The following is a 27,443-nucleotide window of genomic DNA, read 5'->3' on the forward strand; positions in this document are numbered from 1 at the left end:
TATACTCCGCGTTGTACGTCGCATGTAGCACGTGGGAGATTGGGTCTTGACAGAGAGCCGAAGTGAAAACGCAAGCAAGTTGGGAAAGATGGTCGCTACCACGTCCGCATTGTTCCTCCAAGGCTGCAGACCATGAACTATTTCAAGACCGGCATCACTCGCTCTACTGTGTACGAAACTTCCTTATCGGCACCCCCCTCCACTCCTGTTTCATTTCCCCGTCCGCCTCTGCAGCCAACTGGCTCTCATCACGGTTTTGCTCCTCGTACTCAGGCAACATGACTGCACGGTCCAGCGCATACGGCAAGCCCCTGTGACGACCGCGGATCATCATGGCACAAATGACCAACTTGCTAAAGATCGTGAACTCGCCGCTCAGACTCGCAGAATTGGTAGGGTATCCCAAGGACAGTCCTACGTTGCCATAACCGCTCACGACTTCGAACATGATGCTGAAGACAGAGAAGGCCGGATCGGCATTATCAGCGATTCGCCCTGCTTCGGCGGTTGTGATGCAGAAAGTTCCAAGGAAGATGTACCAGAGGTCGAAAGAGAGTTGATTCCGGATGTGTTTCATAAGGTAGCCCGACTGGTTCGCATCGTCGTCAAGCTCCAATTCATGACTGTACTGTGCTACGGGCTTGTCTTCGTATGCGTTGCTGGCACGGACACTGATTGCGATGGGATATACGGCAACGTACATCATGACCAGCAAGCTGAACTGGACTGCGGGGCTGACGTTGGCGAGATTGAATGTCGCCGTGCCCGTGTGTCGGGCGGAAGCTGATTGGAAGAGCGCAGCGACGAAGCGGTTGGCTGGCTCAAGATAGTTAACAGCTGGGTTGTTGAGATCAAGAACAATGATGAGAATGATGTCGATGGCATTGAGAGCGAAGAGAATGAAGCCGAGGATCCATGTTGGTGTGCTCGGGAAGAGTAGTGTGTAGCATCGACGAGGATGATTGAGTAGAAATGCGAGAGGTTGCTGGATCGACTTGTTCTTGGGGGTGATTTTGGCCATGACCCAGATTAGAAGTCGAAGGAGAATGGGGTAGCATGTGTTTCCGGCGTATGCGAGAAACGTCATGACAAGTAATGGCCAGGTCGCGTCGGCGAAATGGACCATGGAATCTGGGGTCAAGGTGAAGCCTAGATTGCTGATCATGGTTTGCGACGTGTATATCGCCCACCAAGCTCTGTCGTTCCCCTGCTCAGCGAGATATTCGTGATACTTTGCAGGGCTACGATAGATCCAAGGTAAGAGGCACAGCACACCAAGAAGATGTAGACCGACAAAGTAACCTGAGCACACGTTAGCGTGGTACGTCGGTATGTGAAGCATGCGCTCGATCGTACCAACGGCCACTTTGAGCATTAACTTTAAGCTGCGATACTCAATCCCACCCATTTTGTCTGGATCCTCGAGTTCGTATTTCGGTGGTCGCTGCTCTCCACTGATGTTCGCAGCCCTCGTATCTGCTAGACTGCGTGACTGTGTCTTTCGCATAGGCGCTGTCTGTCCAATCACGAACAGAGACGAGGCGATTCGATCGACAGACACAGTGGTCGTGGCATGGCTGATCCGCTCGTGCAAGGAGCTATCGCGACGGTTCCTGCGGCCAAGCACGGAGATACGGTCGTCGTCTACACGAGAATCAGTACAGCTCATGTCTTGCTGACTTGAGCTCTTACCATTACGCTCGAGGTCGACCTCCTCTAAAGGAGCACCTGAGAATCGGGGTTGTCAGTACCTGCTTGCAGCGCACGCGGTGGAAATAGGTACCCCTTTCTCGATCACGAGGACCAGGCACTCGCAGTGCTTTGCCTTTGCCTGCATTGCGAACCTCCTCCGCCCACTGAATGGTGGCAACGCGAGACTCTTTGGGATCCACCGATGCTTGCTCAGAAGTATCTTGCACGTGGTCGCTGGGGACTTGTCGACCATCATGACGCTTTTCAAGCGTGGGAGGGGCCGTGGCAGTCTCGGAGGATGGCAAGGTGTCCTGGGCATCAGAGGCTGAGGTAGAGAATCGCACTGTCCTCGAGTCAGCAGCGGTCGTTTGGAGTCTTCCGCTGACCAAGACACACCATGCTCGCGCATCGCCTTCTTGTACCATCGTAGCCTCGCGATGACGACGACGATGTTGACGAAGCCCACATTCGTGATGATGGGGAAGAAGTAGATGACGAGTTGTTGGTAAAGCTTGAGGGCTTTCACATCCACACTGGACAGGCATGAACGGCTGAGATGGCGGGACAGCGCTGGTTGATATATGACCTACGGGTTCAAGCCGGATTCGGTCGTACAGCTGGCGGCGAAGAAGAAGGCATCTGTCGTCGAGACATTCCCGTCGCCGACGAAGATGATGAAGGCGAGAAGAGTGCAGGTCAGGATGTAGGCATCTGTGTCGGCGGGTTAGAGGGTTGGCGGAGTAGCAGGGAAGTGCGGACTTAACAATGAAGAGACACGAAGTTCAGCGACGGCCGCCACATGGCTTGAGAGATGGTCGTCGGCGGATACACTTTCACCAAGCACGGTTCACAGAGTTGAGGGGAGAGATGTCCATCGGCGCAAGGAGTCGTCGTCCGGTGGGAAGAGTAGGCATGTCGAGGACGATAAATCGCGCACGCTAGACGCCATTGGGCCACGACGCAGGCAGAGGTGGGTGTGGGTGTGGGTGTGAGAGTGAAAGAAGCACGAGCAGATCCGAAGTCCTTCCCGAACCAAGTCAGGCGACACGTGATAGCGCGTCCAACTCGCGTCGTGCCATTTTGCCCCTCGCGTCCACTGACGCGTCTTTCTCCTCCATCCATCGCCACAACTCCATCGCCCGAGGTGACAGCAGCGTTGCCACGATGAGCGGCTTCGGTCATGTCCACCTTCGACGGCATCGTCGCCGAGTTCCCTGACATCCGCATCGACTACTTCCGCCAAAGCTCTTCGCAGCAGAATCGCCCTGCGCTTGCTTACTTCTTGAGCCATGTCCACTCCGACCATCTGCAGGGCCTCGAGACATGCAGATCTCCCTTCATTTGGTGCTCGCCTGCCACGCGCGAGATATTGCTCCGCCTCGAGAAATACCCCCATCGCATGAATTTCGCCAGAGGCATCCTTGAAAGCAGACAACAGACTTACGGGCACTTGAGGAAGATACTCAGGCCAATTCCCTGCGAAGCTCCGACTGAGATCGAACTTGTGCCCGGGCGCTCGATACGTGTCACTCTTCTCGACGCGAATCATTGTGTAGGTGCCTGCATGTTCCTGATCGAAGGCGATGGCAAGGCGATCCTTTACACCGGAGACATTCGCGCCGAAGTCTGGTGGGTCAATTCAATTACCCGCAACCCAGTGATGGTGCCATACGCTCGCCATGGGAGTGTGATGCCTCAGAAGCGACTTGATACGGTGTATCTCGATACAACATTTGCAAGCAAAAGCGATCGTTACCGCCACTTTCCGAGCAAAGCAGAGGGAATCAGCGAGCTACTGCAAAAGGTTGCGCAGTATCCGCCTGATACCGAGTTCTACATCGACGCGTGGACTTTCGGCTACGAAGAGGTCTGGCAAGCTCTTTCGCTCTTTCTCCGCAGCCAGATACACGTCGACGACTATCGTCATGCCCTTTACAGCTCTCTTCACAATGGCGCGGAGCCCAAGGCACCTGAGGCGTACAAACTCATTCGGACCAGAGTCGGCAACGAAGAGCGAGAGGCTTGCCTTTCTACTCGATATCAACGTCTCCACTCATGCGAACGTGGAACTGGGTGCACTGTCTTCAACAATGGTACTGATTCGTCTACAGCACCGTTGATGATTCTCGCTAATGTGAGCAGATTTTGTGCGCATCACGCCCATCGTCTCGAGACACAACGGCCAAGAAATGGCCGAGCTCGGCGCTGGTGGCGGACAGGGAGATCTGAACCAGCAACACGAGCTCGAGATCGATGATAGCAGCATCTTCCAGAAGCTTATGTCGCTCTGCGTGGAAAAGCTTCATTCGCAACCTGAGCTGTTGTCCGGCGTCGTGCAAATGCTCACAGCAACTACATCTGCACGCGGCTCGGCGATTCCGCTCCAGCTTGCAGATCTAGCAAATGGCGATGGGACTAAGGATGTCACGCAAGATGCTGAGGACGACCTGCTTGAGGATCTCGACGAGTTGCCACTTGAGAAAGTCGTGTCTGTGCTGGCGAAGCGCGTATCAGATTCGAAGAGCGATGCACCCACCAACCCACGTCGCCCTGCAGCACGGCCCGGCAGCCTGCCAAAGCAGATCACATTTCCGTACTCACGCCACGCATCCTATGGAGAGCTTTGTGTCTTCATGGACGCGCTTCTGCCAAAGGACATTTATCCTTGCACAGTGGACAAGAGCAGTTGGGGCCCAGAGCATTCCATGTCCTACCTCTTTGGTCATCTGTACAAGATCCCACCAGACTTTCGCCACGACAAAAAGATGATGCAAGATCTCAACGAGACTCACGGGGAGGATATTGCAAATATGCGCCAGACTCAGGCATCTGACGGAGAAACGCAAGACTCTGCCGTTCAGGACGACGAGCTCACTCAGATCTCCGAGACTCCAGTGAAGCCCAAGGTGCTATTGCCTATGACTGTGCATGAGACGAATAAGCGTGCTGCCGACACAGACAAGCCACAATATGCAAAGCGACCGAGAGGAACGCCAAAAGAACGTTCTCATTCGAAGCCAGTGGGAAGTCGTGTGACCCCTGGTTCCGCCACCAGCAGACCATCAGCCATGGTCTCAGGCATCGTCAAGAGCGAGGCTTGGCTCCGCACATCGATCTTGCCAAGCGAGAAGAATGCTCGGAGCCCCGGCATCATCGACGCCCCTCGCAGTTCGTCGGATGAATCCCCTCTGGCCAGGTCTATCCCGGAAACGGAGGCGTAAGTGGAACATAGACTTGCCGTCTGACTGATACTGACTGTCTTCGCAGCGTTATTTCTTCGAGGCCAAGCAACAATCATAGACGGCGTACCACTTCGACCGATCATATCCATGCCTCATCCACGCCAACGCCTGTACGCCATCAACCAAAGACTTCGCAACAATTCACGGAGCTTGTCGGGGATGATCTGAAGGAGGCGCTTCAACGAAATGCATACGATACTGTGCTTGGCGATGGCAAGGAGTGGTCGTTGGTCAGCGTAGATGGTCACACGGTCCAGGAAGAGGAGTTGTGATGCGCGCGCAGATGTTGCTCGCCTTCTGGACGCACTGTCAATCGTGTTGGGGTCGACCCAGAGTATATTCTGAGCATAACTACATTGCTTCGCTGGGATGTTTGCACAACCAATTATGAGGACTTTGCCTCATCGTCAAAGGCAACAAGTCTATCTAGTACCCTTCTCAAGGGAATGCAAGCGCCTTTCGACATGACCGTCAATCCATCTGCCTCATCATTACCATTACTTCTCTCCAGCACTTCTTTCACATTGGCGATTGTCGCTTGGAGCAGCTTTGGCCCGCTTGGTTGAAGGTATGTCCATCGAATGATATCTTCGAGACCTTTCAGTCCCGGTGTCGTGTCGGTGCCCGATAAAGCCGTGATCAAAAAGCCTTTTGCGCGCAAAAACACTCTTTCGCTGTACAGTGCGCTTGGTCTTTTGCTTGCCTCATCTCCCACAAGAGCTTCATAGCCGGCTTCGTTGTAGTACGGTTCGCGAACAAGGACCAGTCCCAGTAGTGAGACCATGACCTGTAGTAATGTGCTTCGTGTCGCACTCCAGCCTTCTCCTTTGCTTCCTTCCCAGGTTCCGAGAAGTGATAGGCAGATTTTCCCGTCTTCGTATAGATTTGGGTTGACGCGGCCTAGAGTTCCAATGGCCGAGATGGTGGGCCAGGAGTGGAAGTAGACCTGAGGTGGTTCGGTGGGGAATTCGGAGGATAGGTAGAAGTCGACCACGAAAGGAGCGTTGGCGTATGGGGTGTCCGTGGGGCCGATGATCAAGCAGCGGAGGAGGTCGAGACGTGATTCCCAGGAGCGGATGTAGACACCTGTGGGAAGGGCGGAGTTGTTACGGAGGATCTTGTGCTCCTTTTGTGTGCGTTTTGTGTGTACAGAACTCGAGGTGGTAGGCTCGTTGCGAAAGCGGTGGTCGAGTGGAACATCCCCATCGAGAATCGCATATGAGGGAGGAGCTTCGATGGTAGGCTCTGTAGGTGCTGCGTCCGTCTTCATCTTGTGCGCAGCCGTATCTATCGGCGATGCAGAGTGTGAGGTTGGCGGTGTGTGAAACTCCTGCGCATCCTCCATGGGCAGATCTTCAGTGTCCTCATCCGCCGACTCCCATTCGTCATTTTCAACCTCGTCCTCGTCCATTTCTTCACCATTCTCGTCCTCCCACCGGATAAGCATCTCCTCTTCCTCGCTTTCCGCGTCGCTGCCCCAATCGTCGTCGATCTCTTCGTCATCAGATACATCGTATTCATCGTCCATCTCGTCCTCGTTCCAGGCATCGACCGCATGGCTCCCATCTGATCTCACAGCAACTACGCATTGCTCCCGACGAAGAACGACATCCTGGACCTGTGAAGCAGCTCCAAGACGCACAACTAGAGAGCCGTCGAGCGGGGTATCGATAAGTTCGCCGAGCCAAGTTCTATCACTCGGTCGGCCGTGAAGTGTGTTGTAGGGAGGACAAGAAATCAAAATGATGTCTCCTCGGCGGTAGTTCAGGGCAGCAGGTGCCTCAATGTCGTACAGACTGATCTGCTGCTCCTCTGCGTGTGCGGAGGAAATGGCATGTGACACAAGTGCTGGCGGCATGCCTCCATCTGGGTCTTTCGCATAGTGAATGTGTGAGTTCTCCAGCCATCGGACCTTTGCCATGCGGTCCACTGCGTCGACAGACTGGACCACGCCGACTTGCTCAGGCTGCTCCACAAATGACATTCCAGGCACCGGCACAAGCTTGAGTGAGTGCGCGATCTCGCCCGGCCAGGCCGCATGCTCGTCGTCCAAGCTCGAATCGGGAAAAAGATTGATCGATCGCTCAGTAGTAATGGATAGATCCTGCCATTGGACTGAGACGGTTGTCTCAAATTTGGTGATATCGAACACATTCAAGTCATAGCCAAGATTCGCTTGTCTGTCGAGATGAGGGATCATATTGGGACGTTCGTTGCTGTTGTATTTTACGCGAGCGCCAGTCAGATCTCGGAAGCGCACGCGCAATCCTAGGCGAACATCGATCTCGGAGTTGGATTTAGTCGATGGAGACTCGGTGTGGCTGTTGGCTGGCCTTCGGTCGCGCTGGTAAACAGAAAATCCTGCCGACTCCAGTTCTTCCGATTCGAGCATAAACGGTGGTTCCTGTTCTTGGGTGCTGCCTATTCTTCGTTGCGCCCAGGCGACTTCTGCAGCCACGGTCCGCACAGCGACGACTGTGCCTACAGGAGGAGTGTTTGCATTGTAAGCACCATAGACCCACTTTCCAGTGCGAAGCTGGCCTTTCTTCGTCTTCGCAATGTCGCCAACACAGAAAGATCCGTAGTGCCCATCGGGATGCTCGCCAGCTTCGTCTTCAATTTCGACGACACAATTGTCGGTCAGCCGTACTTGGATATTGTTCGTGATTGCTTCCACTTTCCCAATCCAGTCTTTGTAGATCACCAAGCAGTCCTCCGTGACCGTCTCAGCCTCCACTAGTTCCGATGCGGGTACGTCTATGATGGGAGCAGGCCTGCCGTTTGGATATACACAATATTGCGAAGTGCTCGCATCGAAGTTTTCGTGAGGAAGTAGTCCCTTGAGCATCTTGGAATCCTGGTAAGTAACGTCACACATCGGCTGCAGAGTGCATTTAGTGAATGTGTTGAGAACCACTCCCGACTGTGCATCCTGTACGGAGCGCTTGACGATGTCGCCGATGAGCAGTGACCGATCAACCAACTTGAGCTTGGTCACCGGCAGTAACTCGAGGTTGGGCTTGTTCTGCCATCGAACCAGAACTGTGTCTTTGGGTGGCGCTCCAACGCTCATGAATTTTCGGAAAGTGGAATGCGAGATTTCGCTGTCGCGATCGATGGGCTCGTCCTCGTCCTTGCCTGGAAAAGGGGTGTGCGTGTCGATATCACTGTGCGTCCGCTCTACAACGGCCAGGGACTTTTCATCGGCTTTACTCGCCACGATATCGTCGGGATGAAGGATCAGAGTCATGGCTGCGATGGCGGCGTCGCGTGGGCCTTTCCGTGGTATTTACCGGAGTGAGAATTTGGCGATGGTCATTCTGCTGGACTGTCTTTCTTATACGGTTCCTTTCTGCAGTTTGGTGCTGTGAATGTGGCCTTGAATGCACATGTCGAAGACTCCAGAAAGTGTTGAAAGTCAAAGGAAAGTGGGTCTGAGGCCGACATTATCTTATCGCGGATCTCGCCGAGGATCGGCTCGTCTCCACTTTCACCAGTAGCCACGTTCAATGGTAACGGACAGCAGCAGCAGTCGCAGCAGGAAGGTCGAGATGGCCGATCCGCTGTACGAGCTGCTGGCTCCCTACTTCGACAACGAAACATCACCTCCGTCTCCCCGAGATCCGCAGACGAGCGGCTATCTGGCGCGACTCAGCACTCTTTCCCTCTCCGACCTCAACACCACCGAGCCGGCCTCCCTCCTTCACTCTGCCCAGTCGCATCTACGCAACTTGCAGGCCCTATCCAAACGATCCCACAAGGCAGTCATATCCTCCTCGACACACGTCAGCCATTTGACGTCTTTACTACCAGAATTTGGGTCCCAGGCACAGTCGCTGAGCAAGAGTGTCCCAGAACTGGAGGATGTGGCGGCAGAGTTTGCGCAAAAATACGACAGAAGTACGGAGAATGCAGTACTGGATCGGAGGAAACGGGCAGCCTTGCTGGCACGCAATGTGGACCGGGTGTCGGACGTGCTGGATCTGCCACATCTGTTGTCTTCCACTGTGACAGCGGCTCAGGCAGGCAGCTCCGGGAGCACTGCAGCAGGTGGAGCAGCCGCGACGTCTTATGCATCTGCACTGGATCTCCATGCTCATATCAGGAGGCTCAAAACGCTCTATCCGCAGTCACAGCTCGTGGCCGATATCTCGACTCAGTCCGAGGGCGAAATGCAAAATCTGGCCTCCATTCTCATCACGTCTCTTCAAAGCCCTTCCTTGAAACTAGCTGCGGCGATGCGGACTATCGGCTGGCTGCGACGCGTCGCGCCAGATCTCACAGAAGATGGGAAGTACGCAGCGAAGCACGGCATTCTGTCTACCAAGTCCTTGAGCTTGTCGCCCAATCCTGCCAGCACCGACGGGGCTTTGCCCTCACTGTTCTTGGTGTGCCGGTTACGCATGCTTCACGAGACTCTTAACGCGTTGGAACCGCTTCGTGATTTAGCCGACCAGGAGACAGCGCAGCGCAAGACACCAGCCACCATGAATGGTAAACCTTCGAAAGCTGCTGCAGAGGTCTCCGTTGGCACGCAAAGCGAACGTTATCTGAAGCGCTACATTGAGATCTTCCGAGAACAAAGTTTCAACATACTGAGCATGTACAAGAGCATATTCCCATCAAATCTCCCAGAATCGGAACACAGTGCGAGCGAGGAGACCAAACGAGCAGCAGATGGAAACCCGTTACTTCCTCTGCCGTCTCCTGTCTCCACTTTCTCTTTGCATCTTGTGGACTTGCTTGAGTCTACACTGCGCGAATACATGCCAAATCTCAACGACAAGTCTTCACGCGAGTCATTACTAACGCAAGTCCTGTATTGCGCCGGGAGTCTGGGACGACTCGGGGCAGATTTTGGCATGATGATCGCTTTGCTAGAGGAGGACTTGGCGACAGACGAGGAATCTGTGCAAAATAATGAGGCCGGGTCTGAAGAGGCCAAGAGCGAGCCAGAATGGGTGCAGGTGATGAAGAAGCACCGCATCCAGGCGAGCAGGCTGGAAGTGCTTGCGAGGGGAGTCGGCATCTCTCGCAAGGCTGGCGGAGATGTGATGTCGCCCACCGCGATCTCGCCCAGTGGCACTCCACCCTTGAAGACGTAAGATAATATGATAGGAGTGTTCAGACTGCGACTTGCACGCATGAAAGACGCCAGGGGCCGGAGTCGCCAGGCAATATTCATCATTGCTTCGCCGGGACACCGCAAGCGACACGTACGGCAAGACTCCATTGTATCGCATCGAAAAAACACAAATGCCGTCTCCACGGCGATCACCCCGGAAAGGCCCGCCTCAGACTACATTCACTGCGATTGCTACAGTCTCTGTATAAAGAGTATCGATTTGTGCTGTCAAGTCGCTACCTTTAAACAACTTCCCGCTCGAACGGTACAGCACGCACCAACGACACACAGACCTCTGCAACCATCATGGCCAGAGAATGGTGGATGGACGACAGGCAGTTCTGGAGGAACCACACTTCGCCACATCTTGAGCGACAAGGCAACTGGCAGGGTATGAATAGCGATGACTACAGTACCATGATCGACATGGGCCCACTGCACTCATACGGCACGTGGACGCAGTACGGATTGTTTCCTTGTGTTCAACCCAGCGCATTTTCGGCAGCCCAAGAGGCTCAAATGTTGCAACAAGCAGATGCAGGTGGAATGCTCATGGATTTCAGCGACTGCGGAGTGCCGATGGGAGGTTGGCGTGGTAGTGCTGGAGACATTGGAGTACCAGGTTGGCTTGGCTGGCAGTTCTATGACTGATAGCGCAGATAGTAATAGCCGTACGGGCAACTGAGAAGGGCCCAGTTGCCAACCTGTTCTCGATTGCCATTGTTCATGGAAAAGTCCCATGAAAACTCGGCATCCCCTGATCAAGCATGTGGCAAGTGCTCTGTACGCAGATTGACGACGGCACCATGGTACAGAGTGTGATTGCAACAAAGCTTTACTTGATGGCAAGTGCACACCACCGCGTCATGTGTCACATGCGCTCACTTGCTGTATACCATGTGAGTTTCCAATGGTCTTATGAGCAGGTGCCAACATTGCTGACATCCGCCTCCCAGTCCTCGAACCCATCCGCCTCTGAGCTTCAACACACTTCGCGAACATCAACTCACTGTCATCAGAACTGCCCACCATGAAGATGAAAGCTGGCACAGTGATCCACTTGTGAGTGCTACGGAAAGTGCATTCGAGGCGATGGTCTTGAAGCACCTTGGTGCTGACATCGCTAATCTTGGTCATCTTTTAGCTTCGGAGTGGCCCTTCTCTTCATCGCCTCCCTCCTCCTCCTCTTCGTCGCCATCTCCGCACCAATCATCAACCACCTCGGGCTCTTGCACGTCGACCTCGGCTTCATGGGAGACAAGAACCAACCCTATCGCTTCGTTTTCGGCACATTTGGCTGGTGCTGTCTTCATTGCGGCGTACACGGAGTCGATCAATGCAGCGGACGCCACATCGGCTATGAACCAAGCCGCCAATTGGCCACGAATCAGCAGATGCCCTATGAGGACATCAGCAGCGGAACATCTGATGCGCTGACCCGAGTCATGGTTCTCCATCCCATCGCTTGCGGTGTTTCCTTTATTGCGTTCCTCCTCAGTATTGGCGGCGGCGTCATCGGATCTCTCGCTGGCGCTCTCGCTGCGGCTTTCGCTTGGATGCTGGTTCTCATCGTCATGGCGACGGATTTTACAACTTTTGGGATTGTGAAGCATCACGTCAATGAAAATGGGTTCAATCTCGTGACTGCGTCGTTTGGTGATGCGATTTGGTTGCTTGTTGCGAGTTTTATCCTATTGTTCATGGGTATGGGGATCGTGCTGTTCACTTGTTGTGTTTCGAGGAGGGAGAAGAAGAGGAAGGAGAGGAGGGACAAGGAGATTGCGAGTACGGAGCCTGTCGGGACGAATGCTGGAAGGAAGAAGAGGTTTGTTTTCTTTTGATGTCTCTGATCTCCTGTCATTCCAAGGGACGGACAAGTGGTGATCGAGATACATTGAGCGATTGATTTGGGCCGACTGACAAAATGCAACAACACTTTGCGATGCAGATGAAATGAACGTTGGAAGACAATGACATAGACAACGACCGTGCTTGAATGAAGCGGGCTTGGCTTAGGTCAAGGATTGAAACGAACCCGAAATGATGGACCTTCGCAGACTCGTTGTGAAAATTTCACGTTACACTCAAGTTCTACAACGACTTCGTAAAGCCTCAGCAGCTATTCAGAGCTTTTCCGCGCACAGCCACGGACGTCGGATTAGAGAGACGGGACCGTCCGCAACCTTCGTTTCGGTCTTTTTGGCCTTGCACAGGTGTACGGAAAAGCTTTACACTATCGAGGAAACATGGAGCCAGATCACAGGATGGAGGCTGACAGTGCAGTATGTCTTACTCCTGGAGCTCTATTCGAAAGTCATCTTGTTTTCGACCTTGCCGATACCGCTGATCTCAACTTCGACCACGTCTCCATGCTTCAAAAAGTTGGGGGGCTTCTGGAACAGACCAACTCCTCCAGGCGTACCAGTCATGATCAGAGAGCCAGCCTGAATTGTTTGTCCTTGACTGAGAAAACTCACAAGCGCCCTGACGCCGAACACAAGATCACCTGTGTTGGAGCTTTGCCTTGTTTCGCCGTTCACTCTCGTCTCTAGCTTGAGGTTATCAGCGGCTCCCAAAACTTCTGTGGAAACAATGCAAGGTCCCATCGGTGCGTATTTGTCATAAGACTTGCTGTATGACCACTGGGGAACAGGTCCGGCTTTCTCTGGCTCTCGCTGCCAGTCTCTGGCGGAGACATCGTTTGACGACAGGTATCCGGCAACATAGGAAAGAGCGTCGGCTTTGGACACGTTCTTCGCATCACGCCCGATGAGAATGGTGAGCTCTCCTTCATAATCGCATTGCGCTTGACCTCGTGGAGGAATCGGAATGTCTTCGTTGGGCCCGGCAAGTGTTGTGGAAGGCTTGCAAAATATCGATGGATTTTCTGGCAGCGAACGACCTGTCTCCAGAATGTGCGTCCTGTAGTTGAGGCCGACGCATCGAATGAATGGCACTTCCTGAACACTCAATGGGCAAAGGACTTCTGCAACCTTCTCAGTGTCTGAGGTGACTGACGCTGAAAGTGCCGTATCGCCAGTGCAGATGTTCACTTTAAGACTGCCATCTCTTGCAAACTGTAGGACATCGCTGGTTCCTGTTGGAAGGATAGGTTCGCCGTACTTGACTTGTCCATCTGTGGACCTGTATCGAATCAAACGCTTCCAGTTCACCAGGCTTGGCATTTTGTTTGTGGTAGTGTGGAGGTTGTGCTGTGGCAATGGACGCGGCTCCAGTGGTGTACCCTTTGAATTGTCCAATTCTCTGCTTGTGGCAATGGAGCTGACCCTTCTCCAAACAGATCTGACATACGACCAGTAAGGTTCAGACGACGTACGTTTATTGGACCTGTCAGAGTGGCTCCGTGGCACAGCGGGTAAAGTGGCAAGCTGAACAAAGCACGCCCACGGAACATCGCGCCCTTGACCAAAACCGCCAAGGCACGGCAGCAGCATACTCTTCGGGATTGAATAGCTAAGTAAGCGCGATTGATCAGAGTGAGTATCTCGGAGCCTTCCACTGATCACAAGTTTCCTTGGCAATGTCGCGGTCAACAGGTAGATTCGAAGACCACACTGCCACTTCACAGTCACTAATTCGTTGCAGAAGTTGAGAACGTAGCAGTCCTCATCGTCGGCGCTGGACCATCTGGTGCGACCACTGCCTTGTTACTGGCCCGCTATGGCGTCAAATCGTTGGTTATCTCTCGACATGTCGGGACGGCAAACACTCCACGTGCTCACATCTTCAATCAACGAGCCATGGAGGTTCTACGTGATGCTGGGCTCGAGGAAACGCTCCGATCTGTAGCGACTCCTGCGAACTACATGATGCATACAACCTGGTCTCACAGTCTTGCAGGAGAGGAGTATGGCAGAATGTACGCCTGGGGAAACCGGCCGGATCGCAAGGGCGAGTACGAGGCGGCCAGTCCTTGTGTCATGTCAGATTTACCCCAGAGTGTTCTGGAGCCGATTCTTGTGGAGAGTGCCACCCAAGCTGGAGCTGAGTTCCGCTTCTCGACGGAGTTCGTTGGGCAGGTGGAAACAGATGATGGAGTGGAAACTACCGTCAAAGAACGTCAATCAGGTCGTGAATATCGAATCCGTTCTCACTATCTGATCGGTGCTGATGGCGCTCGAAGTGCCGTTTTGGAAAGTCTAAGTATACCCGTCGATGGCCGGAGTTTGAACAATGCTTTCAATGTTCACATCAAAGCTAACCTCAACAAGTACCTCACCCACAGGCCCGGGACACTAAATTGGATTCTGAACCCAGATGCGCCCGAATGGTCGGCTGTGGGCAACTTTCGAGTAGTCCATCCTTTTGATGAATTCGTTGTGTCGATGCATCCAGCTGCCAAAGATGGTCAGACTTTCGAACCTACCGAAGATGATATTCTGCAGCGACTGCACCAGATGATCGGAGACTCTAACTCAAATGATCAAGTCGCTATCAAGATCCTTTCCAGCTTTCGATGGACAATCAACGATCAAGTGGCCCGTACGTGGCAGAAGGGAAACGTTATCTGCATTGGAGATGCTGTGCACCGCCATCCCCCGATCAATGGCCTGGGAAGCAATACCTGCATCAGTGATGCCATGAATATCTCGTGGAAACTGGCATATGTACTTCATGGTAGAGCTCATGCTCGAATTCTCGACTCCATAACTATCGAACGGAAGCCTGTTGGCGACGGGGTTGTTCGTCGAGCGAACGCAGGAATGGAAGATCACCGTCGCCTTTGGGATCTCATCGGTTTGTCAGCTGAGGCTCGTGAGCAGGCCACGAAATTGATGGCGCAACCAACCCCGGAGGGCAAGAGACTTCGTCGACGGTTCCTGGAAGCACTCGAGCAGACAGACAACGAGCTGAATGCACTTGGGATTCAGATGAATCAAAGCTATACTGGTTCGCCACTGATCACAGTCGAGAGCGGGGACGCATCGCAACCCGACCTGGCTTCGATCAATCTTCTGAAGCAACAAGTGATATCTACTTTCCCTGGGCATCATCTACCACATGTGTGGATCGCCAAAGACAGTCAGTCGAAAAGAATCTCCACTCTCGATGTGTGCGGACGTGGTGCATTTACTCTACTTACTGGCATCGGAGGCGATCCCTGGAGAAAATGGGCAGCTGACTTAGAAGCATCGCGAGAAGGGCTCATCGTCAACGTGGTGTCCATTGGCTGGCGACAGGACTACAAAGACTTATATGGCGACTGGTCACGAGTGCGAGGGGTGGAAGACGAGGGTGCTGTGCTAGTAAGACCTGATCACTTCGTCGCTTGGCGATGTCAGTCTGCTTCTCGAGCTGGCTCGGCGACGCTGATGGAGGTGTTTGACGCTATACTTCCATGCCCATAGATGTATAAGAAAGCAATGCTCTAAGATTAACTTCGTATCACTTGTCTACGACAGCACATGAACTATTCATCGCAAGATCAGAATTCCTCGGGCACAGGAGGTCCCCACATTGATAGTGTAGTCGGCCCACTCTGCTCATGTGCTACTGGTGTATCCTTGTTGACCAAATCTCCATCAGCATAGTGCTCCAACATGAACCCGCTGGTATCAAACCAGTAGTCGAACACCTAGACACGAATCAGCTAACGCTCCAAGGATGTGTCAAATCATCCCATCAGACGTACTTGACTTCCAAGCTTATGCCTTCCAACGCCCCAGCAGAGCTTGTAGCCCTTTGACGTAAGATAGTCGTGGCCTAACTGCTGAATGTCGATATCGTGTACCTCGAATGCTGAGTGAGAGACAGTTGGCTTCTGGCCCGGCTTCGCAGGCTTGAAATAGAAGGCATGGTGGTCCGTATACTCCTCGTCACGATCGATATGGAAGAATGTAGTTACTGGTTCCTCACCGCGAAAGACGATGTCAGAAGGCGCCAATGCTAGATGCGTGGTGTACCAGTCGAACATGATCTGATAGGTCACTGGCGCAGTATAAGTGACGCCGTAGTGGCCCCATTTGTGTACCTGCGATTCTCAATCAGCGTACCGGTCCCGACATACGTCGTGAATTACCTACTGGTGCGGGTCCTGGCTTGAAGCGGTGAAACCTGCCTTTCCGTGGCTTCTCGTCTTCGAAATTGATCACAAGCTTCTGCAGCTTCATCTCCTCTGTCGGTTTCTGATCCTGACCATGCACAAGGTGCACTGGAATGCCGCTCGGATCATGCAAAGTCAACATTTCCCCTCCTCCTGGCATGGCACTCATTGACTGGATTTCGGACGCGCCTGGTATACGAGAAGCTTTCTCGAGATCATCTCGGCTTTCGACCAGATATGCAGCACCACAGAACTTCGACTCGCCGGGTGTGCTTGATTTTCTGGCGAGATAGAGGAACGGATCCGGTCCATAGCCGGCGAAATATATTTCGTCACCGCCCTCGCTGCGTTGGACGACGTGAAGGCCAAAGTCCAGGAGGAATTGTTCAGCTTTGGCAAGATCTACATGCTCGTAGATGACGAAGGAAGTCTTGACCAGAGCCACTCGTGGGTCGTCCTTTGGAATGGGCATGGCTACTTCTTCGATTTGTGGCTGCTTTGATGCCTTGCTGCTTTGGTTCATTTGTATACATCGACTTAGTCCAGCTGCGGCGCACGTAATCTCACCTGGAAATACTTCCACTCCAACACTGCAACATTCGCGGCTTGAGCATCAGTCAGCAGTGCAGACAAGCAGACTGCAGCCACTACTGGGCCGAAAGAGATCGGCGTAGAGAGCTGGGAACAGCTTCTTGCAGCTTGCCACTTTATCCGCGCGTCGGCTGATCTCACTCAGTTGTCCGCTTCCGCGGTAAGCACGGCATCCCTCATATCACAGACTATGCAGTCCGAGTGAGTGAAGCACGGATATGTTCTAGTTTGCAAGCTGTTGCAGAAGATCACACAGCATGCCTTCGAAGCATAGCACAAGTGTTGTTGGTGTTCAGAACAGGCCGGTAGAGCGCATCGTTGGCTATGTGCTGATATCATTCGCGCTGTACGCAATCTGGAAGGTACCTGACGTACTGGTCATCATTTCCATGATTTCAATAGCTAAAGCTCGACAGATTGTCTACGCATATGTCTTTTCTCCTGTTAGGCATATCCCAGGACCCTTCTGGTCGCGGGTGACCAGTATACCATACCGCTTGGCCACCTTCAAAACTCGACGCAGCGCATATGCACATGATCTGGTCCAGAAATATGGAAGCATCGTGGTCATTGCTCCTGATCAAGTTCATACTAGCGATGAAATCGCGATGAAAACCATCTACGATCGCAGTTCAATCAAGACAAGCTTCTACTCCAACATGGGTTCCTGGAAGGGCGTCGTTACTACTCTTGGTAAACTGGACTATGCTTCAGCAGGACCGACGAGGACCAACTTGATCCAATGCTTCCAGAACCGTAACCTTGAAACACTTGCCGACAACATCGATAAGCACGTCTTCCAGTTCGTCGAAGTGATGAAGACCACAGCTGAGGCCGGAGAGAATGTCGATGGCGTCGTCTGGTTCAGGCTGCTTGCATTGGATATTGTCACAGATGTACTATGGGGAGAAGATACTGATCTCTTGGGTCACGCTGGAAGCGACACGCCAGAGCTTTTGAAACGCTTCTTCGCATTCAGTCAATACAACGCCCTCAAAAGCTTTATACCGGTTGTCGAGCTCTTGGCCAAATATGTTGGACCGCCCAAGTTGTCAAAACTTCGACGAGAATGCCGCGATATGGATGTCACAGCTCGGCAAGCATTGACGCGATGGCATGAGAAGACATCAAAGACACACGACCGCGACGTCCTATCGATGTTGCTCAACTCGCAAACTTTGGACGATCCAGAGAATCGCATCAAACCTGAAGACCTCCCGGCGTACATGGTGGAGATGATGGCAGCAGGATCTTCGACCACCTCCCATACAGCAGCATTTGCGTGCTGGGCTCTTGCAAATCATCCCGAGGCGCAAGAAAAACTGCGCAAAGAGCTGTTCAAAACGCTGCCAGATGCTACGCACTTTGACATGAAAGACTCTCAGAAGTGCGAATATCTTGATGCTGTGATCCATGAGACTATGCGACTGTGGCCAATGATCCCAGGACCACTCGAGCGGTATCTTGGCAAGGCAATTACCGTTGATGGTTTGACAGTGCCACCAGGCGTAGTTGCATCAACATCCGCACTTACTTCTGGGCGAAACGCTGAAGTCTTTCCAGAGCCCGAGAAGTGGCTGCCCGAGCGATGGCTCAACGCGACAGACAGGATGAAATTGAATTGGACGCCGTTTGGATATGGCTCTCGAATCTGTCCTGGCAGCAACCTGGCAATGACCGAACTGAAATATATGCTTAGTGCAACGTTCCGTAACATGCGGGCGGTGCAGCCGGTTGGAGTGAAATGGGAACCGATCGAACTCGCTGATGTCTTTGCTGCTGGCACGAAGACTGGGCACTGCTGGTTGCGTTTCGAAGTAGATGCGGAGCAACCGTGAGCTATTAAATGCACGGCAGACCATGTAGCGTAGCTTGAAAATACGCACCTTCATTGTTCCTGTGTATTTAAAGCAAACGGGTTGTCTGCTAGTGCTCTGACCATTTTTGCGAACGAGGACTGCTGTCCCCAAGACGATGTTATCTTAGGGTACAGGTCCTCGAATTGATTCATTAGCACCTCAGTATTGTCCCGGCGCAAGAGGAAATCACCCGCTGAGCCGTCATTCTGGGCGCAGAAGCTCTGATCTTTCTGAGCCTCAGTACCAGCAACAAGCCACACAAGTGCTGCAGTGTGATGGAGAGCGATTAATGCTAAGATGTTGTACTTTGCCTGAGTTTTTTCTGATCTCGAAGTTTCAGTGTCGAGCATCTGCCATATTATTCGAGCATGATGTATCGCTTCGCGGGCCTCGGGCGTAAAGGTCCAGGCGGTGATGTCTTCTGCCACAGCTGTATCGCTCGCACTAGGTTCATGCAACCGATATGCAGTCTGTTGTATGGAATTCAGAGGCGCACAGAGCCGAAGAAAGCTGAGCTCGTAGAGGATTAGTGCACTCAGATATATAGAACGATTCTCGGGCAAGGAATGCGACAATTGGCAGTGCGTCAAAGCGGCCTTCCACTTGTCCAACGCTTTAATCACGCGAAGATAGTCATTTTGCAGGCTACGCATTCGTCTTCCAGTGCAGTCCAGATGGTCCGGCGCTGACTTCAGACCCGATTCAGCTGCTGTTAAAACTGGCCGAGCTGTCTGTATCAATCGTTTGAATATGTCAGGATCATGGGAGAATCGCCACACTTCGTGTTGGAGTCCGAAGAGAAGCAATTCTACGTCGACGGGCTTGAGAGCTGGTAGAACCTCGTCTTCGTCAAGTGCAATCCGCACGAGGTCCGAGAAGAGCATCTCGGTACGCTGCTCCGCTACAGATTCACTGCCAGAGATGGCATGGAATACCTCCCGCGCGTGGTTCGGACTTGGCAACGGCAGATTGATTTCCTCGTACGAAATGAGTGGTTTCTTGTTGAACAAAACGCTCATGAAAGTTTCTGCTCGCATTATGCCAAAGGCTAGCATCTTGCGACCTTGCAGCATGGAGTTATCGATGGGGCGAAAGACATCATGCTGATGACGATGGAAGAGAGTGGCAGGCTTCAAAGCGAACAATCGCATCCGCTGAGCGTGATCACTAAGCGTGGCACCCAGTCGCTGCGCCGCAGAGAAGGCTCCGTCCTGCTCAAAGTACAAAGCTGCGACTTGAGTCAGAAGCATTGATCTACCTATGTCCAAGGCTTCAGACTCGGTGGTCTGATCTCGTAAGCGCTCCGAACGTAGCAGCACTTCCCGAATCATTCCATGTAGAATGGAACCATATCTTGCCGCGGCGTTGGTGCCAGAGTACAGTGCACCAATCGAAGTCAAAGTCAAGTAGAGCAGGGGGTGAAGGACATCCCGGCTAGTGTCCCTGCTAGGCACAAACGGCCACAAGGGATGAAAGTGATCGAAGTACTGTTCTACTAAGCCATCTAAGAGATGAGGCTTCGGTGATCTGGGAGACTGACCTCCACGAGTAGAGATGAAGCTCGTCAGGCGTTTTGAAAAGTCTTCCCACTTGGCAGACATCGCAGTGAAATGAGCCGTTGTGGCATCTTCGACCATTGTACCCAATACGGTACGCAACGAAGGAGTTGAGACTGCAGAGTTTCGAAGCGATACGCCATCGCCGGGCAGAAGGCTACCCAACGAGTCGGCGGCCTGAGGCAATGGCGCTTCGTGAATGGAGACAGGCAAAGCGTGCGAATCATTCTCCTGGAAATCGTGGTTCGTCTGCTCAGGTTCAAGAGCCAAGTCTGGGAGTGGATATACGAGATCGTCCTGCGCGAAGCCTCGCTGCAAGTAGAAGTCTTCATGTGTCCACTGCCAGCCCGTTGAGAAGCCCCAGAAGGCAGGATCCGTGTGGTCCACCATGTTGTCGCTTGGCAACGACATCAAAGTTTGAGCGACATCAACGTCTCGCATTGCATCTACGTCCGATGCATCAGTGATCGAGAGGGCCGAGTCACCTGTTGGAATCCACGGCTCATCGCTTGTCGTTGTTGTGGACGCAACGGTGTCCAATATAGAAGAGTCTACTGTTTCCCGCTGACTAACGCGTTTGGGAGCAGAATGGTAGACACAGTCGCGAGCAGCCTTGGAGCAAGCCGAGCACGGCTGCCCGCCATCGCAGCGAACGCGCCGTCTCTGACATGCCTCGCACGCCGTGTGACATCTTCTACGCTCAGTTTGCGGACGCGACGATGATGGCGAAGCGTTCAATCTATCCTCATGAATTCGAAGATGCCTTGAGAGCAGATCGCTCCTCCGGAAGGTGATGTTGCATTCCGAGCATCGGTGTCCAGCTGAGATGCTGTGGTTCCGCTGGTGCCGCATCAGAGTGCCCTTGGAGGAGTAAACTTTGCCACATTGTCCGCAGGTGTGCATGGTGATGCAAGAAGCTTCGTGGAGTGAGGGCGCTTCTGGCCCGCGCATATATTGAGAGCTGCTGCTCAGAGTGCGGGTTGATCGTCGCCTTGGGGCGCCCAAAACATGGAGGAGAGTGCGGAGAAGAGGTGGAGAAGGTTTGGCCACACTATCCAGGGTCCTCCCAGGGTCGGGAAAGCCACTTTATCCGTACAGTGGCTCGTAACGCTGGACGTATTATGGTGTAGGCAAGATCCAGCAGCATGCCATGTAGCAAGCTCAATCCTGGTTAGCACAGCAAATCGTTCACGATGGGCAAAAGTGCACTGATTACGGGCGCCAATGGCATCAGCGGAGGAGCCATACTGGAATACCTGGTCAAGAATACAACTGCCGATGAATGGACTTCGATCATAGCCACGTCGAGAAGTCCGTTCAAAACGACCGTTGAAGACCCGAGGATCAAGTTCGTGCCTTTGGACTTTTCGAAGAGCTCAGATGCTTTGGCGACTGAGATGAAGGATGCGTGCGCGCATGTCACACACGCGTATTTCTGCTCCTATGTCCACAAGGACGATTTCTCAGAGCTCAACAGCGCCAACGAGGCTTTGTTTGAGAATTTCGTCGACGCTCTTGAGCAGGTAGCGCCCAAGCTCGAGAATATCACCCTCCAGACCGGTGGCAAACACTACTATGTGCATTTGATGCCAGTGCCCTCGCCGGCGCGAGAGGAAGAGCCTCGTCTTGAGGGACCGATTCCGAATTTCTACTTTCCTCAGGAGGACAAATTGTTCGCCGCTCAGAAAGGGAAGAACTGGTCGTGGTACGTGATCGTGATCGAATTCTGCCGCGAATGTGCGCTCCAGCTTCTCGATCGTCGAGTGGTCGTCGAAATGGAAGCGTAGCGGCACCTTGAGGTGGAGATCAGACTGTGAGGAGCAGCTGCTAATCGTGTCAGGAATGTCATTCGACCCGAAGCAATCATTGGCGCCACATCGAAACCAAATGGCATGAACGAAGCGCTGACTATTGCCATGTATTTCTTGACGTGCCGGGAGCTGGGCACTGAAGCGCCAATGCCAACAAATCAGCGTTACTGGGTGCGTATCCATGTCATGACTTTGGCATTTTGCAGCAGTAACTGACATCGACTTCGTTCTTGCAGGAGGGCACAGACGATCTGTCGTACGCGCCGCTGATCGCTGACCTGACCATTTACGCATCCACTCACGCGAACTGCGCGAATCAAGCCTTCAACGTCACGAATGGGGACTACTTCTCATGGAAGTACTTGTGGCCAAGGCTTGCGGAGTACTTCAATGCTCAAGCGACACCGGATCAGAAGTTTTCGAAGCCGTACCCGAAGGAAGGCGATCTTCAGCTCGAGCTGAGCCTGCTTGAATGGTCCCAAGACAAGCGACAAGTGTGGGAGAAGCTCTGCGAGAAGCAGAATCTTCCATCGGCCAAGAGCACGTTCGACTTCGGCACCTGGGTGAGTGTAGTCGTTGAGAGACGTCTTCGCCTTGCGAAAATTCCGTCGCGTCCATCCTCGTCCTTCCACTGACTCTCCCTGATAGGCCTTCCAAGACTGGGTGTTCCAAAGGACGTGGAGCGCCACGTTAAGCATGAGCAAAGCACGCCAGTTCGGCTGGAATGGCTACATTGACTCGTATCAAGCCTTCATTGAGACTTTTGAGACCTTCAAGAGGAATGGTCTCATACCGGCGTAGGTAGAAGAAGGATGGCGGCTGCTCTTTTGTGAATGTATAGACGTGTCTTCCTCCTCGTGCGCATAGGGTCCCAGGTTCAACGTAGAAGAGAATGTTTAGTGCGTGTCGTACGCACAGCTTCTGCCTCTGCTCCGTCTCTTGTTACTCTCGCTGCTTCGTCTCGAAGTACTCCGGGGTCTGCCGCGGTATGTTGGCATCGTGTCGTCGCTGTAGGTAGATACTGTCTCGCATCGCGTTGGCCGGGCGCGTCGTCGCATCGTCGCGTCGTTACGTCGTCGCAAAAATGTGTCGGTGGGCATTAGCTTTGCCTCTGCTAGCAATCGTATTCGGACCGTGTCTTTGTCGCTACGTGTCGGTTCCGTACAGATAGTTGCGGCCGGCAAGGTTCGCTCGTCGCGTCGTAGACGACGAATCGTAACGCGTTAATCTGTTCTCGCGTTCTTATATTATTTTAAAACTAGTAGTAGCTAGCAAATATTAATTAAATATAAGCTTAGTCTACTATAAAACTTAGTATTTCTATTTACTAATAAATAAAATCTATTAGAAAGTATAGTCTAGCTAGATATTCTAATAGATATTTTAGAGATTAGAATTAGATAATATAGGTTATATAATATTAGATTATATAGATAGATAGATAATTCTTATATACTAGTCTACTTCTTTTAACTAGAATAAGTAGTATATTCTATAGGTTTTAGTTAAAAGAAAAGTCTTCGAAAAACTCTTATATATTCTTTTATTTATAGTCTATATAGCTACTTCTTTCGCTTCTATTTTCCTTCGAATAATACTAGATATCTAGTAAGTTCTTTTCTTATTAGATTCTATTCTTTTTTTTCTTTTTTTTTTCTTTTTCTATATTTCTTCTCTTATAAGTAAGAATTAGTTTAGAACTTCTTTTTAAATAAGCTACTTTACTATTATATATAGCTTTCTTTTTATATTAGCTAGATTCTTCTAGTTTATAAATACTTCTATCTAGAATAGTAAGTATTTTCTTTTATTCTATTTTAGATAGAATATATATATATATTTTAGTATTTTATATCTCTATTTATATTTATAGTCTAGTATAAAACCTAGAACTCTTCTTTTAGTAAAATATTACTTTATTCTAATATATTCTATTCTTAAAAGTATAACTATTATACTTTCTAGTCTAGTAAGTTCTTTATATAGAGTTAGTTTAATAATAAAGAAAGTAGTAGTTTTCTATACTAGTAGTTATTTCTTTTCTACTATTACTTTTCTTTTCTTTTTATTTCTTTTCTATTTTCTATTCTACTAGTATTTAGTCTACTATATTTTATAGTCTAAGTATATTTATATTATTATTTCTTAGCTTTATACTATTTAGAAGATTTTCTTCTATTTAGTTTAAGTTAGTAGTATAAGTTACTTAGCTCTCTTTTCTATTTATACTTATTTTTTAATTTCTTTATATCTATTTTTAATATACTAGTATATAGATTAGATATCTTACTTTTTAGATACTTATCTAGCTAGGTTCTAAATATATAAATAGAAAGAAATAATATTTACTTCTTTTTCTAGAATAGCTATTATAACTAACTTATATACTTCTATAATATTCTTTAAAGTTTCTTTCTAGATCTTCTTAATAGATTTAATAAAGTTTCTATAGTAGCTTTATATACTCTCTAGATTAGACTAGACTTAGTAGCTAAAAGTAATAGCTAGTTTTACTACTACTATATAGAAATACTTTACTTTTTAGAAAAATACTTTCTATATAGACTTATATAGTCTCTAAAGTAATTATATTTAGTAGGCTTTCTTTTCTACTACTTATTTAATATATAGGCTCTATTTAAGTTTAGTATCTACTTATACTTTAAGAAGTTTAAGTAATAGTAGTAGTTCTCTATTAAATCTCTAGATTTAGACTATAGCTTTAAAGTTATATTTTCTACTTCTAGTAAAGTAGATTAGCTAATATTTCTATAGTATAAATTCTACTCTATATCTTTTTATCTATTTTTTATATTTCTAGTAGACTTTCTTAAGTTACTTATAGTTATTCTCTATTAATATACTATATATAAGGATATTAGAGTTATCTATAAACTCTATTACTAAAGTAGTCTCTTTATATAGTATTAGAAATAGAATAGAAGTAAAGAAAAGAAAGAGAATTAGAAATAGAATAGAGCTTTAAAAGATTCTTATATTTTAGAGCTTTAGTTAGTCTATAAATTCTCTAAGCTTTAAATAGATAGTTCTATCTTAGAGAAATAACTAAATAAAGCTAATAGTATAGTCTAGAAAGCCTTTTATTCTAATATTATAAAGTAGCTTCTAGTAGAAAACTTTATTAAATACTTTTAAAATATTAAAGTAGAGTATAGATACTATAGCTTCTAGCTTAGTTTTCTAGATAGTTTTTACTTATTTAGTAATAAGGTCTAATACTAAAATAGTAGATCTACTAGGCCTAGTATCTATTTATTTTTCTAGAAAAAGCTTTCTTTTTTTTAGTTTTCTTAAATATTCTTTTAGTAACTATAACTTCTAGAACTTTTACTATTATATTAAATAGAAGCTCGGATAATAAATTAACGAAAATAGAATATAAGTATACTCTAGTAGATAATAATAATAATAGTAGAAGGCCTCGAGGCCTTCTAATATATAATAATACTCTCCGACTAATACTATAATATTATAAATAGAAAAGAAAGTCTAGAAGAAAGAAGTTATATCTCTAACTTCTAGATAGTCTAAATCTACTTATAACTACTTCTCTCTAGTTTTCTAAACTAAAAAACTAATACTAATACTAATAATCTAAAAATAATAATCTAAAAGAACTTAAAGATATTTATAGAATAGATCTAGAACTACTTTAACTTCTAGTCGACTCTATTTCTTTTTCTAACTTTTCTTTTTCTTTAGTAGGTCTAGTAGACTTTTCTCTACTATACTCTTTACTAAGTAGAGTCCTAGACTCTATAAATAATCTAGAAAACTCTCTAGAGCTATCTAATATCTACTACTACTACTCCGAAAATATAGGCCTAAATAGCCTAATTTAGATATATAATACTAAAGCTATAGCTTTAAGTATTTATAACTATTTTAGTAAAAATAGAAAACTAAAATAAAAGAGAAATAGTAAAGAAGATAAGCTATAAAGAGCTCCGATAGATACTCGAAGTATAGTAATTTAAAGCTATATAAAAACTTCTAAATAGAAATTTTAAAGTTATTCTTTATAGAAAGAAAAAGAAAAGCTAGTTAGAAAAGAACTAATTATAGCTTAAAGCTATATACTTAGAAGCCTAAGTAGCTTTACTAAGTATATAGATAATTATATATAGTATTAGAACTTCCTAGAAGCTAGAGAATACTAATAGCTAGATCTAGCTAGACTAGAATAACTTTATCTAGTTTCTAGAAAAACTTAAAATTAGAAAAGCTTTCTAGCTTAAGATCTAGAAAATAAAAGAAGAAACTAACTTCTTATTAGTTATAATAGTAGTATAAGATAGATAAACTATAAAGAAAATATATAAGAAAAGTATAACTATTAGAATAATATAGTATATTATAGAACTATACTATTTATAATAGAGAATAGTATAGTACTTTAAATATAATAGCTTTAAGTATATTACTATCTACTATAGAGCTATAGAAGATATCTATAGAAAGTATATAGGAAAATATAGAGTAAATAACTATAAAAAAAAGAAAGTTAAATACTATAACTATAGAGAAGATTATAAAGTATACTTCTTTAAATATAGTTATAAAGTAGCTATAAAAGCTAAAGCTAGAGCTTTCTTAGAATAGTTTAAGAAGTAATAGAAAATAACTCTAATTCTAATATAAAATAATAAAGCTATAGAACTTTTAATTCTTAAAAGAAAAGCTCTACTAACTAAACTAATATAAAAAGATATTAGATATAAAGATAGACCTCTAGGTACTATAGTAGTAATAATAGCTAGTAGAAAGTAAGTAAGTAAGCTCTATTTTCTCTATATATAGAAGAAAGAGAATACTTAAAAGAAAATAGATACTTTCTAAAAAGAAATAGATATCGATCTAATTAAACTTCTTTTCTAAGTTTTCTATAAGTAGCTAAATTCTAATAATCTACTAATATAATATTAATAGATTAAATACTACTTAAACTTTATTACTAGATAGCTAAGTATTAAATAAAGTAATAGTAATAGTACTATAAGAACTATAGCTTAATACTATAAATAGTAAAACTAAAACTAAGTAAAGATATTTTATAGTTCTTTTACTATAATAGAACTTAAAAGTAGTAATACTTATATTAGATAAGATTAGAACTAATAGCTAGAAACTACTTTTCTATAATATAGATAACTTAGTAACTATCTAGATCTAGATATCTATAGGAAATATTTCTATTTATAACTACTATAACTTTTTAGAACTATAAAGCTATAAATAAGAAAAGACTATTACTATACTTTAAGAAGCTCTTTTATAAACTCTAAGAGATACTACTACTAGCTATATAGTAGTAGAAGACTTTAACTTCTACTATTTAAAATAGAAAGAAAATATAATTTAGACCTAATATATTATAGTAGATAAACTTATTAAAATAGCTATAGAGGCTAATTTATAGCTAGCTCTAGAACTAGAAATAATTATATAAGAAAAGTATATAGTAAGCTACTAAATACTAGAC

At 48.2% G+C, this 27,443-nt stretch overlaps 12 protein-coding genes across 12 annotated transcripts; 7 read left to right on the top strand and 5 right to left on the bottom strand.

The window, feature by feature from the left end:
- Nucleotides 1-163: 163 nt before the first annotated feature.
- RHO25_009130 (uncharacterized protein) lies at nucleotides 164-2,493 on the bottom strand (the record flags this gene model as incomplete). Its single annotated transcript, XM_065603149.1, has 7 exons — nucleotides 164-1,302; nucleotides 1,357-1,644; nucleotides 1,693-1,728; nucleotides 1,784-2,035; nucleotides 2,089-2,225; nucleotides 2,283-2,403; nucleotides 2,457-2,493. 7 exons carry the CDS (start codon nucleotides 2,491-2,493, stop codon nucleotides 164-166), a joined length of 2,010 nt encoding a protein of 669 aa, XP_065459221.1.
- Nucleotides 2,494-2,872: 379 nt separating this feature from the next.
- Nucleotides 2,873-5,206, top strand: RHO25_009131 (uncharacterized protein; the record flags this gene model as incomplete). Its single annotated transcript, XM_023604903.2, has 3 exons — nucleotides 2,873-3,785; nucleotides 3,835-4,909; nucleotides 4,960-5,206. The coding sequence occupies 3 exons, from the start codon at nucleotides 2,873-2,875 to the stop codon at nucleotides 5,204-5,206; spliced, it is 2,235 nt and encodes a 744-aa protein (XP_023460678.1).
- Nucleotides 5,207-5,319: 113 nt separating this feature from the next.
- Nucleotides 5,320-8,184, bottom strand: RHO25_009132 (uncharacterized protein; the record flags this gene model as incomplete). The annotated part of the gene is made up of 1 exon (XM_023604904.1): nucleotides 5,320-8,184. The coding sequence occupies one exon, from the start codon at nucleotides 8,182-8,184 to the stop codon at nucleotides 5,320-5,322; it is 2,865 nt and encodes a 954-aa protein (XP_023460677.1).
- A 301-nt stretch (nucleotides 8,185-8,485) lies between these two features.
- On the top strand, nucleotides 8,486-10,039 carry RHO25_009133 (uncharacterized protein; the record flags this gene model as incomplete). Its single annotated transcript, XM_023604905.1, has 1 exon — nucleotides 8,486-10,039. The coding sequence occupies one exon, from the start codon at nucleotides 8,486-8,488 to the stop codon at nucleotides 10,037-10,039; it is 1,554 nt and encodes a 517-aa protein (XP_023460672.1).
- A 326-nt stretch (nucleotides 10,040-10,365) lies between these two features.
- Nucleotides 10,366-10,710, top strand: RHO25_009134 (uncharacterized protein; the record flags this gene model as incomplete). Its single annotated transcript, XM_023604906.1, has 1 exon — nucleotides 10,366-10,710. The coding sequence occupies one exon, from the start codon at nucleotides 10,366-10,368 to the stop codon at nucleotides 10,708-10,710; it is 345 nt and encodes a 114-aa protein (XP_023460671.1).
- A 379-nt stretch (nucleotides 10,711-11,089) lies between these two features.
- On the top strand, nucleotides 11,090-11,900 carry RHO25_009135 (uncharacterized protein; the record flags this gene model as incomplete). Its single annotated transcript, XM_065603150.1, has 2 exons — nucleotides 11,090-11,121; nucleotides 11,204-11,900. The coding sequence occupies 2 exons, from the start codon at nucleotides 11,090-11,092 to the stop codon at nucleotides 11,898-11,900; spliced, it is 729 nt and encodes a 242-aa protein (XP_065459222.1).
- Nucleotides 11,901-12,362: 462 nt separating this feature from the next.
- RHO25_009136 (uncharacterized protein) lies at nucleotides 12,363-13,244 on the bottom strand (the record flags this gene model as incomplete). The annotated part of the gene is made up of 1 exon (XM_023604907.1): nucleotides 12,363-13,244. One exon carries the CDS (start codon nucleotides 13,242-13,244, stop codon nucleotides 12,363-12,365), a length of 882 nt encoding a protein of 293 aa, XP_023460674.1.
- A 576-nt stretch (nucleotides 13,245-13,820) lies between these two features.
- On the top strand, nucleotides 13,821-15,428 carry RHO25_009137 (uncharacterized protein; the record flags this gene model as incomplete). Its single annotated transcript, XM_023604908.1, has 1 exon — nucleotides 13,821-15,428. The coding sequence occupies one exon, from the start codon at nucleotides 13,821-13,823 to the stop codon at nucleotides 15,426-15,428; it is 1,608 nt and encodes a 535-aa protein (XP_023460673.1).
- Nucleotides 15,429-15,505: 77 nt separating this feature from the next.
- RHO25_009138 (uncharacterized protein) lies at nucleotides 15,506-16,646 on the bottom strand (the record flags this gene model as incomplete). Its single annotated transcript, XM_023604909.1, has 3 exons — nucleotides 15,506-15,655; nucleotides 15,713-16,051; nucleotides 16,104-16,646. 3 exons carry the CDS (start codon nucleotides 16,644-16,646, stop codon nucleotides 15,506-15,508), a joined length of 1,032 nt encoding a protein of 343 aa, XP_023460670.1.
- A 325-nt stretch (nucleotides 16,647-16,971) lies between these two features.
- On the top strand, nucleotides 16,972-18,552 carry RHO25_009139 (uncharacterized protein; the record flags this gene model as incomplete). The annotated part of the gene is made up of 1 exon (XM_023604910.2): nucleotides 16,972-18,552. The coding sequence occupies one exon, from the start codon at nucleotides 16,972-16,974 to the stop codon at nucleotides 18,550-18,552; it is 1,581 nt and encodes a 526-aa protein (XP_023460669.1).
- A 50-nt stretch (nucleotides 18,553-18,602) lies between these two features.
- RHO25_009140 (uncharacterized protein) lies at nucleotides 18,603-20,519 on the bottom strand (the record flags this gene model as incomplete). The annotated part of the gene is made up of 1 exon (XM_065603151.1): nucleotides 18,603-20,519. The coding sequence occupies one exon, from the start codon at nucleotides 20,517-20,519 to the stop codon at nucleotides 18,603-18,605; it is 1,917 nt and encodes a 638-aa protein (XP_065459223.1).
- Nucleotides 20,520-21,322: 803 nt separating this feature from the next.
- On the top strand, nucleotides 21,323-22,741 carry RHO25_009141 (uncharacterized protein; the record flags this gene model as incomplete). The annotated part of the gene is made up of 4 exons (XM_023604911.2): nucleotides 21,323-21,834; nucleotides 21,970-22,111; nucleotides 22,177-22,503; nucleotides 22,589-22,741. The coding sequence occupies 4 exons, from the start codon at nucleotides 21,323-21,325 to the stop codon at nucleotides 22,739-22,741; spliced, it is 1,134 nt and encodes a 377-aa protein (XP_023460374.1).
- Nucleotides 22,742-27,443: the final 4,702 nt, after the last annotated feature.

Source organism: Cercospora beticola, chromosome 5 (genome assembly GCF_033473495.1).
Source record: "Cercospora beticola chromosome 5, complete sequence".
Classification (NCBI taxonomy): domain Eukaryota; kingdom Fungi; phylum Ascomycota; class Dothideomycetes; order Mycosphaerellales; family Mycosphaerellaceae; genus Cercospora; species Cercospora beticola.